This window comes from Molossus molossus, unplaced genomic scaffold (assembly GCF_014108415.1).
Source record: "Molossus molossus isolate mMolMol1 unplaced genomic scaffold, mMolMol1.p scaffold_m16_p_16, whole genome shotgun sequence".
NCBI lineage: Eukaryota > Metazoa > Chordata > Mammalia > Chiroptera > Molossidae > Molossus > Molossus molossus.
In genome coordinates, this window is record NW_023425351.1 from 38,412,229 (window position 1) to 38,434,084 (window position 21,856).

Sequence of the window (21,856 nt, forward strand, 5' to 3'; positions counted from 1 at the left end):
CCACTCAACCCCTCTCCTCCCAGCCCCTGCCCCACCCTAGGCCTTTACCATACTATTGTCTGTGTCCATTGGTTATACATATATGTATGTAAGTTCTTTGTTTAATCTCTTCCCGTCTCCCTGGCACCTTGGCCTCTGTGAGAGATGTCAGTTTTTTCCATGCTTCCATGCCTCTGGACCTACTTTGTTTATTATGTTCATTAAATTCCACTTATAAGTGAGATCATATGATATTTGTCTTTCTTTGACTGGCTTGTTTCACTCAGTATAATACTGTCCAGGTACATCCATGCTGTTGCAATGTGTAAGAAATCCTTTTTTACAGCTGCATAGTATTCCATTGTGTAAATGTACCACAGCTTTTTTATCCACTCATCGAATGATGGGCACTTGGGCTGTTTCCAAATGTTAGCTTATGCTGATACTAATATTGGGGTGCATATATTCTTTCTGATTGGTTTTTCAGGATTCTTAGTATATATTTCGAGAAAGGATTGCTGGGTCAAACAGTAGTTCCGTTTAAAATTTTTGAGTAAATTCCGTACTGTTTTCCATGGTGGCTTCACCAATCTGCATTTCCACCAGCAGTGTACTAGGGTTCCCTTTTTCCACATCCTCGCCAGCATTTGTTTGTTGATTTATTCATGATAGCCATTCTGGCAGGTGTGAGTTGATACCTTATTGTTGTTTTACTTTGCATCTCTCTGATGATTAGTGCCTTTGAGAATTTTTTCATGTCTTTTGGGCATCTGTATGTCCTCTTTGGAGAAGTGCCTATTCAGGCCCTGTGCACATTTTTTTATTGGGTTATTTGTCTTCTTTTTGTTGAGCTGTATGAGTTCTTTATATATTTTGGAAATTAACTCCTTATCAAATGTGTCATTGGTAAGTATGTTCTCCAAAACGGTGGATTCCCTTTTCATTATAAGTGAAAATTCTGTTACACGAGATGTCTTAAGATTTTGCTGACTGTTTTATTCTAGGATTTTTATGGTTTCACAACTTACATGTAAGTCTTTTATCCATTTTGAGTTTTTCTTGTATGTGGTGTAAGTTGGTGATCTAGTTTCTTTTTTTTTTTTTCTTTTACATGTACCTGTTCAATTTTCCCAACACCATTTCTTGAATAGATTATCTTTACTCCATTGTATGCTCTTGCCTTTTTTGTCAAATATTAATTGACCATAATTATGTGGATTGATTTCTGGGTTTTCTGTTCTGTTCCATTAGTCTATATGTGTCTGTTCTTGTGTCTTTAGGTTTTACTATACACAATACAGTCGGCCTTCGTTTATCGTGGTTAATCGGTTCCAGACTCTACTGCGATACATGAATTTCTGCGAAGTAGGATTCTTTTCTTCGTTTTTCTTTTTTTTTTATCCTTTCCCAAGGACAGTTTTCCATTTTTTGTTCAGATAGAGTGGGAGGGATGGGGGGGGGAGAGAGAGAGAGAAGGAGAGAGAGAAACATTGACGTGAAAGGGACACATCGAGTGGCTGCCTTCCACACGACCCCAAACAGGGCTGGGGACAAACTGCAACTGAGATACATGCCCTTAGCGGGAATCGAACCCGGGTCTCTCTGGACTGCAGGCCAACACTCTAACCACTGAGCCAAACCGGCCAGGGCTGAAATTATATCTTTGCTGGATAGAGTAGTCTTGAATTTATTTGTTTATTTTTTTATAAATTTTTTAAATTGATTTTAGAGAGAGAGGAAAGGAGAAGGAGAGATAGAAACATCGATGAGAGAGAACATTGATTGGCCACCTCCTGCTTGACCAGCACTGGGGATTTGACCCAGAACTTGGGCATGTGCCATGACCAGAAATAGTACTTGTGACTTCTTGGTGCATGGGTTGATGCTTAACCACTGAGCCACACTGGCCGGGCGAGTAGTTTTTAATTTAGTCTTGCTTTTTATTACTTAATATACTTCATGCCACTCCCTTCTTTCTGAACTGTTTCTATTGAGAAATCAACCAACAGTCTAATGGGAACTCCCTTGAAGGTAACTTTATGTCTCTCTCTTGATGTCATTAAGATTCTTTGTCTTTAACGTTTGCCATTTTTAATTATCATGTGTCTAGGTGTGGGTCTTTGTGGGTTCGTCTTGATTTGGACTCTGTATTTCCTGAACTTGTGTGACTTTTTTCTTCACCAGGTTAGGGAAGTGTTCTGTCATTATTTCTTCAAATAAGTTTTCTACTCTGCTAAAATTGTTCTCCTTCTGGTATCCCTATGTTGTGGATGTTGTTGTGTTTCATGTTGTTCCCATGCTCCTTTAAACAATACTCTTGTTTTTAAATTTTTTTGTAATTTTTGTTGTGATTGGCTGTATTTTTCTACCTTGTCTTCTTTTTCTTTTTTTTGGTTAATCCTCACCTGAGGATTTTTTTTTTTTGTACAGACAGAGTGGGAGGGAGAGAGAGGAAGAGAGAGAGAGGGAAACATCGATGTGAAAGGGACACACCGAGTGGCTGCCACCCGCACGACCAACCAGGGCCGGGGACAAACTGCAACTGAGGTACATGCCCTTAGCGGTAACCGAACCCGGGTCTCTCCGGACCGCAGTCGGACGCTCTAACCGCTGAGCCAAACCGGCCAGGGCTGAGGATATTTTTTGCATTGATTTTTTTGGTTTTTTTTGGAGAGAGTGGAAGGGAAGGAGAGAGAAAGAGAAACATCTTTGTGAGAGAGACAAATTGATTGGTTGCCTCTTGCACTTACCCTGACCAGGGCTGGGGATTGAATTTGCAACCCAGGTACGTGCCCTTGACTGGGAATCTAACCTGCGACTCTTCAGTGCATGGGCTGATGTTCTAACCACTAATCCACACTGGCTAGGGCTCTACCTTATCTTCTAATGTTCTGATTTGGTCCTTGGCTTCTTCTAATCTATTGTTGAGTCTTTCCAAGATATACTTTATTTCAGCTATGTCTTTATTTCCAGTTGATTCTAATTCATGCTTTCTATTTTTTCTTTTCAGGCTGATGTAGTTCACACCAAGTTCCTTGTAGTTCTCACTAAGTTTCTTGTGGTTCTCACTAAGTTTCTTGTGGTTCTCACTAAGTTGTTTGAGCATCCTTATAACCAATCCTTTGAACTCTGTATCTGATAAATTGCTTGCCTCCATTTCATTTAGACTTTTTCCAGTGATTCCTCCTTTTCTTTCATTATGGTGGTGTTTCTTTGTCTCCCCATTTTAGATATCTCTTTTGTGTTTGTTTCTATAAGATAAAATTGCAATGCCTCCCAGTCTTCATGGGGTGGCCTTATGCAGGAAGTGTCTTGTGGGACCTGGTGATAGAGCCTCTTTGATCTCCTGAGCTGGATGTTCTATGACTCCAGCTTGTATGGGTTACATGGGCTCTTCTGTTTTACTTGGGTCTTGATTGCTGATGCCCTGTTTGAGGGTGGAGTCTCCTCTCAGGTTTGCTGGCTGTAAGGCTCAACCCAGACAACATCGTGCCAGTTGTTATACAGGTTTTTGGTTCTGCTGTTTGTGGGAGCTAGCTGGATTTTTGCTCTGATGTTGATTCTGGCCCCTTGGTATGTTGGTGCCAGGTCTCCTGGGAGTTTTTTTGGTGCAGGCCAATGTGAATCACTGTCTGAGCTGCCAGGGGTGCTGGGTCGCAGCAGTGGTTCCGACATCTGGGGTTGCTGGGTCATGGTGTGCCGGGTTGTAGCAGCAGGTCCATGTGTCCAGGGGCTTTAGGTCATGGCAGCAGGGCTGGGTGCACCTGATTAGGCAGTGGGTTTGGTCACCTTAGGGCACTGGGTTGCAATGATAGGTTTGTGTTTCAGGGGCTCTGGGTCGGAGTGGTGGGGCCAGGTACACTGAGGGTGCTGGGTCATGGTGGCAGGTCTGTACATTAGGGGGCTGTGGGTTGCAGCAGTGGGGCAAGGCATGTCAGGGCGCACCAATCCGCAGCCTCACGGTGCTGCATCACTGCCATGCTTCACAGCCTCCTCCAGAGTAGGATTCTATGGATCCTCCAAAATGGCGTGCTCTCCAATCCCAAGCAGCGAGAAGTGCCTGGCCAGCAGCATGTGGCAGCAGCTGGCAGCTCCCTTGCCAGGGGTGCCCGATCCACCCCCCTCAAGTTCCCATATCAACAGACAGATACCCACACTCACACACATGCACACTCTCCCTCACACATAGTCACCCACTCATGCTCACCCTCACTCCGGTTCTGCCTACTGCCATGTTGTCAAAAGCTCTTAATTTTCATATAAAGTTTATCTATTCTTTCTATAAAGGGTTCATAATTTCTGTCTTACTTAAGAAAGCTTCTTCTATCATGAGGTCATGAAGATAGTCTTATAGTTTATCTTCTGAAAGCTTCCTTTCACATTTAGGTCTTTAATCCATCTACAGTTGAATTTTTGTTTCATGTGAAATAGGGGTCCAATGTCATTTTTTTTCCCCTCCTGTGACTGTCTGTTCTCATACCATTTACTGAATGGTCCCTCGTTTTTCTACCAATATCCAGTGCTACCTTTATAGAATGCCAAGTGTGTGTGGACTGTTTCTGGGCTCTATTCTGTACCACTTTTCATTTGTCTACCTTGACATCAGTATTCCTGTGTCTTGATATCAAAAAGCACAAATGTGGTTTTTCAAAGTTGTATTGGTATGCTTATCTCTCTGCATTTTGGTGTAAACAGTAGACTCAAATTATCAAGTTCCACAAAGAAGCCTGATGGATTTTTGTTTGGAGTTACAGTATTTTTAAAAACCAGTTTGAGAATAATTAAATCTTTACAATATTCTAATATGTGAACTGGTACAGCTCTTGATTTTAGACTTTTTTTTAAAAAATCCTCACTGAAGATACTTTTTTATTTATCTTCAGATAGAGTGGGAGGGAGGGAGACAGAGAGAGAACCATCGATGTGAGAGAGAGACATCGATTGGTTGCCTCCCACAAGAGCTCGACCAGGGCCAGGAACTGAACAACAACTGAGGTATGCTTGACTAGAATTGAACCCATAACTCTCTTGTCTGCATGCTGATGCTCTAACCTCTGAGCCAAACTGGCCAGGGCTATTTAGGCATTTTTTAATGTCCTTCAGAGCTTTATAATTTTTTCAAAGAAGTCTTTTTTTCTTTTTTTCAATATGCACTTAAAAATAGTTTATGTATTGGTATAGAGGTAGAGGAACTTTGTATAAAGATTTTGTTTCCAAGTCCTGTGCTAAACTCTTAAAAATTCTATTAAATTATCTGTAAGTTTTCTAAATAAACAATCTTCATCTGTAAACAGTGCATTTTGTTTTTGTTTTGTTTTTCATTTTCTAACCTTTTCATTTTTATTTCTTTTTTAATTGTTCGTACTGTGCTGACTGTGACCTCTAACACATGTTCAGTATAAGGGCTTCCTGGTCTCATTCTCAGTTCAGACGAAAAGCTTGCACTGTTTCACCACTTAAAATGATGTTTAGTTTATTTTTCTTGGCAGCTACTTTGCTTCTGATTAAGGAAGTTTTTATCTATCCTTAGTTCACTATGGCCTTTTTTTTTTTTTTTTTTAAATCCTGAGCAATATATAGATTTTATCAAATGCTTTCTTTTTATTACAATTTTGTAATTTATATTTTATATTTTTCTGTTCTAATCTATTAATGTGGTGAAATACACTAAATGTTAAACTATCTTTCCTTGTTTGGAATAAAACACATTAGGTCCTAATTTTAAATGAATTGACAGATGATTAACATATAATTGTATGTGTTTTAGGTGTATGTCATGATTTTTTAAAAATGTATATTGCTGGATTTGGTTAGCTAATATTTTAAAATTTTTTCTACATCTATGTGAAAGACTGATGCATCTTTTTTTTCTTTTTTGTCCTGCCTTTGATTTTTATTTCATTGTCATTCTTTCCTCATAAATAAATTGGGGTGTCTTCTTTCTTGCCTGGAACAGGCAAGAATGAACTCATTGCTTGTTTTGATGTTTGGAAGAATTTCACAATGAAGTGATTTTTTTGTGAGAAGATTTTTGGCATTGAGTCCATTTCATCAGCGATTATACAGCTATTCTTTTTTCCTAATTAGTGTTAAGTTATTTTCTAAGAATTTATCAACTTCATCTAACTTTTTGTTTATTACTATTAAAAATTTTTATTGTTTTTTAAATGTTGCAACAGTTATAGAGATGTTTCTTATTTCATTTTAATGTGGCTTTTGAAAATGAGGTGAATTTACTACATGTATTTATGTTACTTATCAGAAGTTAGATCTTCCCAAAATTGTTCTATGACACATGTACAGTGCCTCTCTATATTTGAATAATCTGTTATGAAAGACACTCAAATAGTACTTATCATAAGATTTTACATATGACAGCAAATTTAATATTAGTATAAATATAAATTTAAATTAATTTTGCAGCACAGCAAAATTATTACAATGTAAATATTGTTGTACATACTCCAAGATATTGAGATGTGTTATACACTGATAGGGCAATCTATTTATCTGAGTAAGTACTTTTAAAATAGTTATTTTTTTCCCTTTTAATAACAGCTGCATCAAGATATAATTCACATACTGTACTCTTTACCCATTTGAAGTGTACAATTCAGTGAATTTTAGTGTGTTCATACTTATATAACCATCATCTCAGTCAATTTTAGAACATTTTTTAATTTCCCTCCCACACCCCAACCCTGCAACAAAACCTCTTCTCCATTAGCAGCCATCACTCATTTTTCCTGAACTCCAAGCAACTACTAATCTTTTTGTCTCTATAGATTTACATATTCTGGATATTTCATATAAATGAAGTCATAAAATATGTTGTCCTTTATAACTGGCTTCTTTCACTTAATGTTTTCAGTGTTCATTCTTGTTGTAGCATGTGTCAGTACTTTATTCCTTTTAATGGGTGAATAATATTCCATTGAATGGGTATACTATTCAGTGTCTATTTTGGGTGTTCATTCATCTGTGTATACTGTTCAGTGTCCATTTTTTGTATATCTTAAGTTGCATTTTTAGGGTTGTTTCCACTTTTCTGCTGTTATGAACAATACAGCTACAAATATTCTGTAGTTTATTTTATTAGAGAGTTTCTTTATATTAGGGACTTTTATACTAGTTATATTTTATTTTGTCTTACAAATAAATAATGTATGGGAGGAATCCTAATCTAATGAGTAAACTCAGAATAATAATATTAAAATACTTGTAGATAAATAATATTTTATAACTAGTTTTTGTTATTCTTTATTTTCTAAACCTTAGTTAATTTATTTAAAAAAATTTTTTTAGAGAGAGAGGGGAAAGGAGAGGGAGAGGGAGAAAGACAGAAACATTGATGAGAGAACACACTGATTGGCTGCCTTCTGCATGTCCCCCCACTGGGGATTGGACCCACAACCTGGGCATATGCCCTGACCAGGAATCGAACTGGCGACCTCTTGGTGCATGGGTTGATGCTCAACTACTGAGCCATACCAGCTGGGCTTGGTTGATTTCTTAACCATTGGTTTTATTTTTTATTTTATTTTTAAAAATGCTTTTATTGATTATTTAGAGAGAGAAAGGGGGAGAGAGAGAGAAACATCAATGTGAGAGAGAAACACTGATTGGCTACCGTCTACGTGCCCCACACTGAGGATGGAGCCCGCAACCTGAGCATGTGCCCTGAACAGAAATTTAACTGGGACCTCTCAATTCATGGGACAATGCCCAATCCATTGAGCCACACCGGCTGGACTTAACCATTGGTTTTATATTTTAGCTATTACTGATTCTTCTTTTCAATGAAGGATCCTTCTTCTCTTGCTTCTCTGACAGTAGCTATTGATTATTACAGTTCATCAGTACATATAATTGGTAACAATTTATAAATTCGGGGAGAACTCTGTTCCATGCTAAATAAATTATTCCTATTAATACCTGCAATTAATGAAATGATCAGATTCTACTCCCTCTCTCCATAATGGATTTTAATTTTTTGGTATCATCTTTTAAATTACTTAATTAAATCTGTGATTGATATATGGTTGCAAAAGGAAAGTTCAGTTGTTTTTAAATTGTAATTTTTCATACTGTAGTGTATATTTTTTAAAGTGCCCATTCTCAAAAATACTCTAATTTCTAGGTATGTTCAAGATCAATAAATTTAGAAAATCCTTCAGATTCTTTAAAAGGAAACATGGCTTCTTTTCTAAAGTAAGTACCTTTCTTTTTTTCTTTTCCTTAACTTTGAACTTAGTCCTGTGAGGAAAGAACATTTTATTACTTTTTCTATTTGAACTGCATGCCCTATAAATAGGCAGTAACTGATATTTGAGAACCAGTTACGGTTAAATTCAGATTTGTGCATCCTCACAAAACTTATGATGGTTATTAGTTACTCTTATATTGCCATTGACATTATAATTTTAAAGACCAAAGTGAAATTTTAAAATCTGTTTCAAAATATTGTTAATGCGGTTTATGAAATGGTGATTTTTTTAAATGGCTTGTAAATAAAAATTGGTTAATACTGTTTTTTTCCCCCAAACTAAATTATATACCTTTTTTTTAACAATATTTCTTACTGATCTAGGAATGTCTGTCTGGGGTTGGAAGATCTGCAGTATGTTTTCATGATTTCTTCACATGAGCTTTTCATTACATTGTTGAAAGATGAAGAACGAAAGCTACTTCTTGATCAGATGAGGAAGAGATCCCCTAGAGTAAATCTGTGCATTAAACCTGTGACTTCATTTTATGATATCCCAGGTTAGCTCTTTAGTCTGCTAGCTAATGTTGGCACATTTTGCCCCTCTGTTATATTTGCCTGCCCCTTAATGTATTTGAGGATGCCCTTTTAATTATTTTAATTTATACTTATATTGGTAATTAATAGAAATCTTCCTGTCATCTGTAATTATATTTCTATATAAGCAGTTAAGTGCTGGGACTCTGCTGAGTTTGTGGTTAATGGAGAATTAGGCCTAGATACATAAAAGAGTTTTAGCTAGGGAAATAGACCAAGGTAACTGCTGCAAATAGGTTCTTGGGAGGTAATAAAAGAGATGGGAGGGGACTGGTAAAGTGTGCCAAGACCATGTAAAAGTATAGGCTTTCATGCATTTTAGCCTATATACTATGATATTATCTATTGGCTGAACGTTCAGCTTTGGCAATACTATTGCCATTTTTGCCTTATTTGTTTGATTTTCTTCCATTTTTGCTCATTTTATAAATATAAGTAGAAAATGTAGTGCTGTTAATAAAAAAACATAAGCTTCATAATTTAGTATAGGTGAGACAGAATTCAGTTGGTTTGACAAAAAGGCAAATTTTAATTGCTTTGAAGCTCACTGGATTTAAACTGGTTGACCAGTTGTAAAGGAAAAGAATAACATTAACATACAAAATGCTGAAAATGGATTATTGACGACTACCTGAAAGCTGAGTTGTAATTAGGGATTTTAATGATCATTTCATGCTTCTTAGGGAAGGCAGTATATCCTTCTCCTCTTCTTCTCTCTTCAAAAAACATACACTTTAGCCCTGGCTGGTTTGGCTCAGTGGTTAGGATGTCGGCCTGCGGTCCAGAGAGACCCGGGTTCGGTTCCCGCTAAGGGCACGTATCTCGGTTGCAGTTTGTCCCCGACCCTGGTTGGTTTGTGGGGGTGGCAACCACTCGATGTGTCCCTTTCACATCGATGTTTCTCTCTCTCCCTCTCTCTCCCTCCCACTCTATCTGAACAAAATATCGAAAAATGTGCTCGGGTGAGGATAAAAGAAAACAAAAACATACACTTTAAATAGTTATTAGTCAAAATGAACATTTTATTTATACATGCATTCATTAACATAGTATGTTCAAAAGTAGGAGACTGTCTGTATAAGTTAATTTTTTCCATATATACCACATAGTTCTTTCCATGAACCAGTTATTGATTTTTACCTTTGTTTATATTTCATCTTTATCTAGTAAATGCATTTATAAAATGCAGACATAATAAAAATTGTGTTAGGTTTTCTCTAAGGGTAAAGTTAGTATGTAAATTATATTCTGTTGATGAATCAGTTCTCAAGATGAGAGCTGTTTTTAACATAGATATAATACTGGGAGTAATATAACCCATAGATATAATACTTAACAAACATACACAATTTCTCCCAATAAATTATTACTCATATACTTACAGGATTATGAATACCCTTGAATTAAATCATTATTAAAATAGGAATCTCTTCCTTTCCTAGCCTCAGCAAGTGTCAACATTGGCCAGTTGGAGCATCAGCTGATATTGTCAGTAGATCCCTGGAGGATTCGACAGATTTTAATTGAATTACATGGTATGACATCAGAGCGCCAATTCTGGACAGTATCTAATAAGGTAAGAAACCCTCTGTTGAGAACAGATAAGAAAAGTACTCTTGTTTTCTAATGTAATTTAATAGACAAATTGTTGCTTGACCTTTTTGAGAATAGGAGCCGTTTTATTTGTCAAAAATTTAGGACCTTCACATGACAATAATTGTACTTTGAACATCCATTGACAGAGAAATATGTCAAAAATGTCAAAAAGATACTATTAATGCAAAGCCACTGTAATCAAAACAACCTAGTACTGGCACAAGAATAGGCAGATAGATCAATGGAACAGAATAGAAAACCCAGAAATTGACCCAAGACAATATGCTCACTTAATATTTGACAAAGGTGGCAAGAGCATGCAGTGGAGTCAAGCAGTCTCTTCAATAAATGGTATTGGGAAAATTGGACAGCTACTTGCAAAAAAATGAAGCTAGAGCACCAACTTACACCATACACGAGAATAAACTCAAAATGGATAAAAGACTTAAATTGTAACTCGTGAATTCATAAAAATTCTAGAAGAAAATGCAGGCAACAAAATCTCAGACATCATACGCAGCAGAATTTTCACTGATAAATCTAAGGTAAGAGAAACAAGGGGGAAAATGAGCACATGGGACTACATCAAACTAAAAAGCTTCTGCACAGCAAAAGAAACAACCATCAAAATGGAAAGGGATCCCACTATATGGGAGACCATAATTGCCAATGATGCATCAGATAAGGGGTTACTTTCCAAAATATATAGAGAGCTCATACAACTAAACAAAAGGAAGATAAAGAACCCAATTAAAAATGGGCAGAGGACCTAAATAGACAACTCTCCAAAAAGGACATACGAATGGCCAAGAGACATAGGAAGAAATGCTCAACATCACTAATCATCAGAGAGATGCAAATTAAAACAACTATGAGGTATCACCTCACACCTATCAGAATGGCCACCATCAACAAATCATCAAACAACAAGTGTTGGCGAGGGTGTGGAGAAAAGGGGACTCTAGTACATTGCTGGTGGGAATGCAGACTGGTGCACCCACTGTAGAAAACACTATGGTGTTACCTCAAGAAGTTAAAAATTGAACTGCCATTTGACCCAGTGATCCCACTTCTAGGAATATACCCTAAGAAACCTGAAACACCAGTAAGAAAGAATATATGTACCCCCATGTTCATAGCAGCACTATTTACAATAATTAAGATCTGGAAACAACCCAAATGCCCATCAGTAGATGAGTGGATTAAAATGCTATGGTACATATACACAATGGAGTACTATGCAGCTGTAAGAAAGAAAGATCTCTTATCCTTTGAGTTGGCATGGAAGGACCTGAAGAGTATTATGCTAAGTGAAACAAGCCAAGCAGAGAAAGAAAAATATCACATAATCTCACTTATTTGTGGAATATAATGAACTAAACAAACTGATGAACAAAATTAACCCAGAGACTTAGAGGTGGGGTACAGACTGACAAGCCTCAGAGGAGGCAGGGTTGGGGGGGTGGTGATAAACCACCGAACTTACATGCATGTATGCATGACCAATGAACAGACAACAAAACTGGGGATGGGGTGGGGGGAAGGGGAGGAGGGTGTCAGTGTGGGGAAAATGAGAAACATCTGTAACAAAAACAGATTAATAAAAATAAAAAAAGATACTATTAAATCAGTAACTTCTAATTTTCTACTTATTGTTATAGCATCTATATACACTTTAAATATATCTGTAAATATATGTATAAGGCATATCCTTTATGCAGTCTGTAGCAAATACTTGCTGTGTGCTTAATAGAGTGTTGTTTTTATCTTTTTTTTTTTTTTTAAGATAACTTATTTTTTTAGAGAGTTAGGAAGAGAGAGGAAGAAACATTGATGTGAACCCTGGCCCACGGACCAATGGGTCATGGGTTCGATTCCAGCCAAGGGCATGTACCTCAGTTGCAGTTTGGCCCCGGCCTTGGTTGGTGTCGTGCGGGAGGCAACCAGTCGATGTGTCCCTCTCACATCGATGTTTCTCTCTCACTTTCTCTCCCTCTCTCTCCTTCCCACTCTGTCTGAAGATAAACATATAAATATCCTCAGGTGAGGATTTAAAAAAAGAAAGAAAGAAACATTGGTGTGAGAGAGATACATTGATTGCTTGACTCCTATGTGTCCCCCACTGGGGATTGAGCCCTCAACCTGGGCATGTGCCCTGACTGGGAATTGAACAGGGACCTCTCAGTCCATGGGATAACACTCAATCCACTGAGCTACACCGGCAGAGCTGTTTTTATCTTGCAATACCTTCTTGAAATCTAAAGCCTTCAGCTTGGAACCAATTCATTGAAACTTCTTTATAGACATTTTTGGCTCTAGATATTTATTTAAAACACCCAGCCATTGAGGGAGCCTTTCCCACCGCGCTTGACTCTAGGGTCTCCCCTGACTTGCCTGCCCACCATTGCCAACAAGGAAGCAGCATTTGATGATGCAGTAAAAGAACATGTGATCAGTAAAGAGTACAAAATATGGAAAAAGAACATTCCTTTCTTTTCTTTGTGATTTGGTGATGACACATGCTCTGGAGTGGCCCAGCCTAACTGCACAGTGGCTTCCAGATGTAACCAGACCAGAATGGAAAGATTTCAGCATTCATTGATAGCCAGTGTGCAGCTCCATAATGATGATGCTCAGTTTGATGCTTCACATTACAACAGAGAGAAAAGAGGTTTTGAAGGTTTTGTTTTGTTAGAAAAATTGAAATAGAAATCAAGATCAGTCACGAAAGAGAATTAAACCGGTTTCCTTATATGCCAAAAACACTTGCATGTAATGTTCTTGTTTTTTACTATACAAAGCATCCTTCTAAACCAGATCCTCTGGAGAGTACAGCCCAGACATATGTCTTGGACATCAGAAGGAAGGTTGTGGGCTTTCTTGGAGCCCAAATCTTAGTGGGCACTTACTTAGTGCTTCAGATGACCACACTCTTCCTATGGGCCAATAGTACTGTTCCAAAGGATGGAAAAGTTGTGGATGTGAAGACTATCTTCATAGGGCATACAGTAGTACTAGGAGATGTTTCCTGGCATCTGCTCCGAGTTTCTGTTTGGGTCATTTGCTGATGATCAGAAACTTATGATCTTGGATACTTGTTCAAACAGTACCTCGAGACCAAGCCACTCAGTTGATGCTCACACTGCTGAAGTGAACTGTTTTTCTTTCAAACCTTATAGTGAGTTCATTCTTGCCACAGGATCAGCTGATAAGACTGTTGGCCTTTTGGGATCTGAGAAATCTAAAACTTAAGTTACATTCCTTTAAATCACTGAGGATGAAATATTCCAGGTTCATTGATTGCTTCACAATAAGACTCTTGGCTTTCAGTGGTACTGATCACAGACTTAATGGGTTATAAAATAAATTGAGAGGAATAATTCCCAGAAGGTGCAGGAGATGGTCCACTGCGGTTGTTTATTCACGGTTGTCACATTGCCAAGATATCTGATTTCTCTGGGAATCCCAATGAACCTTGGGTGATTTGTTCTGTGTCAGAAGACAATATACAAGTGTGGCAAATGGCAGAGAACATTTATAATGATGAAGGCCCTGAAGGAAGCATGGATCCAGAAGAACAGAAGCATGTCTGTACTTCTTGTGATTTTAGACTCCTCTTTTTTCCCCTCTCAACCCTGAGATTGATTTAACACTGGTTTTGAGACACAGACTTTGTTCACCTACCCCTTTACAACAGGTACCATAAAAAATGGTATTAGCCCAAACCAAGGGTGTTCTCTAAATATTAACTGGGGGACTTGATTCAGTGAAGCCACAGGCTTATATTCTTCAGGAATTTTCTAGTAACAGAGATCTGAAGTAGCCACTGAAAGAGGAATATTGTGTGTGCTTATTTTATTTTTCTTCTTATGCTATATCCCTAAGTTCTTCAGACTCATTTAAGTAAAGGCTAGAGTAAATAAGGAATAGAGAGCCAAGTGAGGTAGGTGTCTGAACCCATGAAGTATAAGTACTATAAGATGTCATTTTTATTCAGGAAATAGGGGAGATTCAAGTCATATAAAGTCCTACTTTAAAATCTTCACACCTGCACTGGCTGGTTTGGCTCAGCAGTTAGAGCATCGGCCCACAGACCGAAAGGTCACGGGTTTGATTTCTGGTCAAGAGCACATGCCTGGGTTGCAGATTTGATCCCTGGCCCCGGTCTGGGTCATGCAGGAAGCAACCAATCGATGTGTCTCTCTCACATCGATGTTTCTCTCTCTCTCCTTCTACTCCATCTAAAAATCAATGGAAAAATATCCTCAAGTGAGGTTTAATAACAACAACAAAAGGTCTCATGGCATTTTTAAAAAAAGAAAAAAAAATTTTCACACCTGACTTTCTGGAATGCACATTTTCCTGTGTAGACCAGTCTCACTCAGAGCTCTTAAGTTTTGTGAGTTAAGTCAGAACTACTGTTCCTTTTTCCCCCTCATATTTTCACTAGTTAGTGTACTTATTAAGCTCTTTTTAAAAAATATATTTGTATTGATTTTTTTTAAAATCCTCATGCAAGGATATTTTTCCATTTATTTTCAGACAGAGTCGGGGGGGTGATATTGATGTGGGAGAGACGTCGTTTCTTTGCTTCCCGCATGTGCCCTGACTGGGGATCAAACCCACACCCAGGGTATGTGCCCTGACAAGGAATCGAACTGGTGACCTTTTGGCGCACAGGATGACACTCAGCCATTGAGCTACACCGGCCAGTACCTTAGCCAGTTTGGCTTAGTGTTTGGAGCGTTGGCCTGTGGACCAAAGAGTTGCAAGTTCAGTTCCGGTCAAGGGCACATACCTCAGTTGTGGTTTGGTACCCCGCCTTGTTCAGGGTCCTGCAGGAGGCAGCCAATCGATGTTTCTCTCTCTTTCTCTCTCTCCGTGTCCCTCCCTTTTCCTCTCCCTCCTTCCCACTGTATCTGAAAAATGGAAAAATATCCACGAGTGAGAATTTAAAAAAAGCACCCAAATACCCAGGTAATGTATTTACCTGTTTCTGAGGTTATCTATTTAAAACCTTTTCTGCATGTAAGTGAACATGAAAATAACTTTAAAATACCATTTCAGCAGAATGTAGCTAGAGATACAAGGGAAATAGTCCACAGATACAGGAGAAATTAAAGTATAATGGCAGTGCTTCTGTACTCCTGCTGGAAATGTAATAAAAAAGCAGTCAGAAATTCATGTGTATTTTATAGGACTTGAACATGCAAGTACAGTGAAATGGAAGATTGCTGTGAACATTAATTGGGCTTCATTAGTATTGACATTTTTGTGTTCATTTTTATAGATTGAGAAGTATAGCATAATGTTTAAGAGAGGGAATTCTGATACTAGCTGCCAGAATTTAAATCCCAGTTCTGTACATACTAGCTGTGTAATCTTGAGCAAGTTATTTAACATCTGTATGCCTCAGTTTTCTCATCTGTAAAAGGGGGGTAGGCTACCTACTTCACAGTATTGTTGTGAGGACTACATTAATTAATATATATACTCGTATTCTCTTCCTTCTTTTTTTCTATAGCCTTCAGAAAGTTCCAGTCAATTTAATTATTTATTACTGGCTTATTATAGTGAATATGTCCATTTTAATTAACATGTCATTATGGCTATCATTTTTCTTTTTAAAAGATGACCTTTGAATGATTTTTAAAATGTGATTGAAGATTATTGAAAGATTCTTACCTAGATTTGGCTTTCTCTAAGTGTGTATGTATTTATATTTTTATTTCTTCTAGTGGGAAGTACCTTCTGTCTATAATGGTGTTATCCTTGGAATTAAAGACAATTTAACGAGGGATTTGGTATATATTCTTATGGCCAAAGGTTTACACTGCAGTACTGTTATGGTGAGTAAAAGTGTACATCAACTACTGGTTAAGAATATGCTTTACTAATTTTAGCATGAAAGCTAGGAATCAGAATCTGTTATAGTTTCCTGACCTTAAAATTACAGTCATAGGCCTAAAAGGATATTTGAAAAAGTGTTTTGGATTTGTTTGGTTTTTTTTCCTCATTACTGTACCAAACTGATCTTGGACTTACGAGTACGACTCTATTCATTTTTAAATATCTAGAGAACAGCCCTGGCTGATTTTGCTCAGTGGTTAGAGCATCGCCCGAGGACCCATGAGATCCGGCCAAGGGCAAGTATCTCGGTTGTGGTTCGCCCCTGGCCCTGGTCGGGGTCGTGCAGGAGGCAACAGGTTGATGTGTCTCTCTGACATTGATGTTTCTTTCTCTCTCTCTCTCTCTCTCTCTCTCTCTCTCTCTCTCTCTCTCTCTCTTTCTCTCTCTCTCTCCCCTCCTATTCTATCTGAAGATAAATGGAAAAATATCCTCGGGTGAGGATTAAAAAAAAGAAAAAGGCAGTATTTTGAGAACCTGCTGTATTTCAAAATCATTTTGCCTATTCTATGTCCTTTGCTTTTTCATATAAATTTTAGAATTATCTTTTCAATTAAAATGATCTTTTTTATTAAAAAGCCTGCTGGGCCCTGGCTGGTTTGGCTCAGCGGTTAGAGCATTGGCCTGCAGACCAGAGAGTCCCGGGTTTGGTTCCCGCTAAGGACATGTACCTCGGTTGCAGTTTTTCTCCGGCCCTGGTTGGGGACGTGTGGGTGGCAATCATTCGATGTGTGTGTCTCTTTCTCTTCCCCCCTCTCTCCCTCCTGCTCTATCTGAAGATAAATGCAAAAATGTCCTCGGGTGAGGATAAAAATAAATAAACAAAAAGCCTGCTGGGAATTTGATTCATAGTGCAGTGAATCTATAAATAAATTTGGGGACAAGTGATATCTTAACAATATTGAGTCTTTCAATCCCTGAACATAGTATTAAATATCTTCATTTATTCATGTATTTATTTCATAACTTGTAATTTTCAGCATACAAATATTGCACATACTATGTTACATTTATTTTAAATGCATGTATGTTTTAAAATAGAAACAGCCTTGGCTGGTTTGGCTTAGAAGTTAGAGCATTGGCCTGCAGACCAGAGTCGTGGGTTCGATTCCGGTTAAGGGCACATACCTTGGTTGTGGTTCGGGCCCTGGTTGGGGTCCTGTGAGAGGCAACCAATCGATTTTTCTCTCTCTCTCCCTTCCTCCTTCTCCCCCCTCCCCCTCTGTCTGAAGATAAATGGAAAAATATCCTCTGGTGAGGATTTAAAAATAAAATAGAAACAAAGTATAATTCTTTATTCAGAAACTCAGTATTTATACTATACTTTAGCATCTCCTTAAACTTTGCAACTCCTTAAACTTTTCCTAAGGAAAATTATATTTCTCAACTTCAAAATTTGTGAATACTTATGTAAAGTGTTTTAAGAGGAAAATGAGCAAAGGCACTTTTGAAGATAGTGCTCTAAACCAGTGGTTCTCAAAGAATGGTTTCCACATCAGCAATTTTGGTAACGTTTGGCAACTTGTTAGAAATGCAAATTGTTGGGCCCCATCCTAGACCTACTCAATCAGAAACTGAGAAATGCTATTCTAGACCAACACTGACAAAATGAAAATTTTTTTAGTAGCTACATTCTTAGAAGTACAAAAGGTGAAATTGACTCTAATAATGTATTTTAATCCAGTATATCTAAACTGTCATGACAACATGTTAATATAAAAATTGAGATTGTAATTAAATTTTTTTTCATGTGTCTGCTGAATTTTTACTAAAAATCCAGTGAGTATTTGATACTTACAGCAACACCCCCAGTTTAGACGGGTCACAGTTCACATGTTTAGTAGCCACCAGTAGCTAGTAGGTACTGTATTGGACAGCAAAACTCTAGACAATCATTTAAGCTATTGAAACATTTATAATAGGAGCATGTCGTTGGGAACTTTTCTCCTTCCACTCCTAAAATAATACTGGGCCCAGAGACTATTCTGTAGTTTTCATATATGCCCCCCTCCCCTCAAAAAAGAAAAACTGTGTGGAAGTTTTATAGTTGAGAAATTAGAGACTCAAAGGTATTAAATTGTGCAAGGTCACACAGCTAGTAAGTGGCACAAGTGCTAGAAAGGATAGAGAAAAGAGAATGTATTAGAGAAAGCTTTTGCTCTAAAAGGCTCAGGTTTCTGCTCTGAATGTACAGAGAAAAACATTTTTGAAGGGCAGATTATGAGTTCATTTTTACAGTATTTAATTTGGGCCTACAATTGGACACATGAACCTGAAGCTTGGGAAGTGATCTGGGCTGGAAATACAAATTTGGGAGTCATCAAAAGATCACTCAGGCAGAATATACAGAGCCTGGGAAATGCAACATTGGGTCCAAGAAGGAGTGGTATGATGGATATGAGGACAAGATACCTGTGGAGTCATGATAGAATGTGTAGAAAAAGTTCAGTAAGGTAACAGATGTTCAGTAGGTTGGACAATTAGAAGATCTTTTGTTAGCCCTGGCTGGGTGGCTTCATTGGAGTGTCGTCCTGTACACCAAAAAGTTTGGGGTGCTTATGGGAGGCAACTGATTAATGTCCACCCCCTTCCCTCTCTCTTAAGTCAATAAAAACATATCCTCCGGTGAGGATTAAAAAAAAAAAATCTTTGTTTAGTGAACTGTTTATTTATTATGATGGGGGTGGGGGTTGTAGAAGCCAGACTGTGGGACTGAAGGAGACTTGTGGAGAGAGTATGGAGGGAAGACTACTCTTTGAAAAAATTAGGAGATGTGTAAGGAAGGGCTTGGATTGTAGTTGATTTGATTTATTTGATTTATTGGCCAATTTTGGAGATTAATACTGTTGTGTGCAAAGATTTTAGAATATGGAACCTTGTTGAAGGATGTAAGGTCTAATTCTGAATATCCAGGTGGATGGAGAAGCGTGCTTGTCATCCATATACACCTGTGTAATAGGTGTATAAAATTTATGTAAAAACTTTTGTTTTATACTTTATGTAAAACTTACTTGTTTAGTAATATGGCATGTGTTATTGGATCTTTTTTAAAAATCACAGGAGAATTATTTATTGGAATTAACAATACGGAGAAGATAAGATAACGCACCCTCATTCCCCGAGATAATCAGTGTTAATAATTTAAATAAATCTTTCCCTTTGCTTTGTACTCATAAAGTTACATATATTTTGGCTTGAGAGGAAAGGTGATCCAGGCTATTTTGTTATTTCTTTTTATAGGACTTTTCCCATGCTAAGCAATTATTTGCTGCTTGTTTGGAGTTGGTAACAGAGTTCTCACCAAAACTTCGTCAGGTCATGCTGAATGAGATGCTGCTTTTGGATATTTACACACATGAAGCTGGAACAGGGCAATCAGGAGAGAGACCGCCTTCTGATCTTATAAGTAGGGTGCGGGGATATCTGGAAATGAGGCTTCCCGGTAAGACTGTTTCACAAAGCTACATTTCAGAAATTTATTACCCAAGTAATTGTGGGGAAAGTCTAAAAGAACATTTACTTGACTTTTTACTATCTATAAAATAGTAATTTCTCTCCTAAAACAGAGTTCAGATGAGGACTTCACTAGAGAACATTGGAGAAAATGTAGGAAACTATAGTCATTTCCTAAGATTGCTCTAACAACATACATAAACTTGATGATTTAAAATATAGAAATTGCCTGGCAGGTGTGGCTCTGTGGATTTTGCATTGTCCCATGGATTTCGGTCCTGGTACGATTCCCGGTCAGGGCACACGCCTGGATTTTGGGCTTAATCCTCAGTAGGGGGTGTGCAGGAGGCAGCCAATTGATGTTTCTATCTCTTTCTCCCTTCCTCTCTCTCTGTAAAAGAAAAAACAAAACAATAAAAACATATTAAAAATAAAATAAAACTACAGAAGGTCTCTCATAGTTTGGAGACTAGATGTCTGAAATGGAGCAGAGCCATGCTCCTGAAGGTTCTAGGGAAGAATCCTTGCTCTTCTTAGTTTGTAGCTGTGTTACTGCAGTGTTCACTTCCTTTTCCCCTTGCTCCATTTTCCTGGTCCTTAATACGGCATTCTTGAATGTGAACGTGTGTGTGTGTTTCCTCTCCTTATAAGGAACCAGTCAGTCATTGGATTTAGGGATTTCCCTAATTCAGAATGACCTTATTTTAACTAAGTACATCTGCAAAGACCCTATTTCTAAGTCAGGTTACATTTTGAGGTTTCAAGTGGACATGAATTTTTAGGGGACACTACACTACAGAAACCAAATTGCAATTTGAAGATCCTCTGTTAAAATAATCAGTGTCCTTGGAGGTACATCTCGAAGGTTTATTTTCCCCTTGCCATCATAGGAAGCCCTCAAAATTGCCACTGAGTCAGGGATTCACTGTAGTCACTTTAGGACAGCCCTTGTTTGTCCAATTCTAAATGTCAATATTATGAAAAGGAGCTTATATCAGTTATCACCTGTGTTATATATAAATCTTGCTTAAAGTAGTTTCTTAATTTTACATGTTTTAGTGAGGGAGTCTTTAGAGCAGTGAAATCATACTGTGCACATTCAGTGTTGTAAACAGTAAAATTGAAGTGTGATGGAAGGTGTTAATATGTGCCAAAACAGAAATGGCTGCTGGCCCTCTGGGGTCTTTTGAATGAATTTAATTGTTACTACATTCTGATTTCTAGCAGAAATTACAACTTTCTAGTACTCTAGATAGATACCATTCACCTTTAGTGCATCAGTACCCTTCTGTATCATAAAAATGATCTAGTGTGCTGGCACTAACTGTTGACTGGCATATGCTACTGTGTATGTGTGTGTTTTAAGGTAGAATGTTGACTTTTTGTACATGGTTTCTCTAAAAAGTAAAAAGAATGGAAAAATCCTAACATTTATTGAGTGCTAACTACATGTCAGATATTGTTCTAAGAGTTTTAGGTGCATAACTCGTTTAGTCCTCAAGGCAACTCTATGAAGCAGCTATTTTATCCCCATTTTGTAAATCAAGAGACTGAGGTGCAGAGAGAATAAGGCCTTTGGCCAAAGTCATGCAGTAAGAGACAGAACTGTGATTTGAATTCATTATTCCAACTAATAATCTAATTATGCTCTTACTCTTTGAAATGCCTGGAAATGCCTTTAAATAATTATAGTTTATTTGGCATTTAATTATACCTTAAGGGATTTAAGTAGTCTGGAGTTCATATCACTTTTTCCCCTTTTTGTTTTTTGTCTAAGACTCAGCTCTGCACATAATTTGTGTAAATTTCTAGCTACTTGTTTAGCTATGTGACTCAGCTTATACTATAAAGTGTTTAAAATGAAAAGGAAAGGATGTAATGTATTGTTAGGAGGAACAAGAAAACAGTATTTTTCCCGTAGGCACAGTTCCTTGTCCTTGACCCTGACTGGGCCTCAGTTACAGACTGTTATCTGAGTTTAGCATAGACTCCTGGCTCTAGTGCTCTTACGGCTCTGCACTCAGTACCACTGCGAGAGGTGCAGTTGGTAGGATGTCTTTCCATGGGTTAGAATTGGAGGGAGGGGTGTAAAAATGTCTTTGGCCACCTTCTCTCTCC

At 37.8% G+C, this 21,856-nt stretch overlaps 1 protein-coding gene and 1 pseudogene across 5 annotated transcripts in view; both read left to right on the forward strand.

Moving 5' to 3' along the window:
- INTS8 (integrator complex subunit 8) overlaps positions 1-21,856 on the forward strand; it is a 64,229-nt gene that overhangs the window by 21,028 nt on the left and 21,345 nt on the right. For all 5 annotated transcript variants that reach the window (XM_036263741.1, XM_036263743.1, XM_036263742.1 and 2 more), the window contains 5 exons: positions 8,120-8,190; positions 8,570-8,745; positions 10,225-10,358; positions 16,117-16,227; positions 19,526-19,727. In XM_036263741.1, the coding sequence (XP_036119634.1) occupies positions 8,120-8,190; positions 8,570-8,745; positions 10,225-10,358; positions 16,117-16,227; positions 19,526-19,727 (694 nt within the window). The remainder of the gene's footprint in view (positions 1-8,119; positions 8,191-8,569; positions 8,746-10,224; positions 10,359-16,116; positions 16,228-19,525; positions 19,728-21,856) is intronic.
- LOC118631835 lies at positions 12,788-14,028 on the forward strand (annotated as a pseudogene).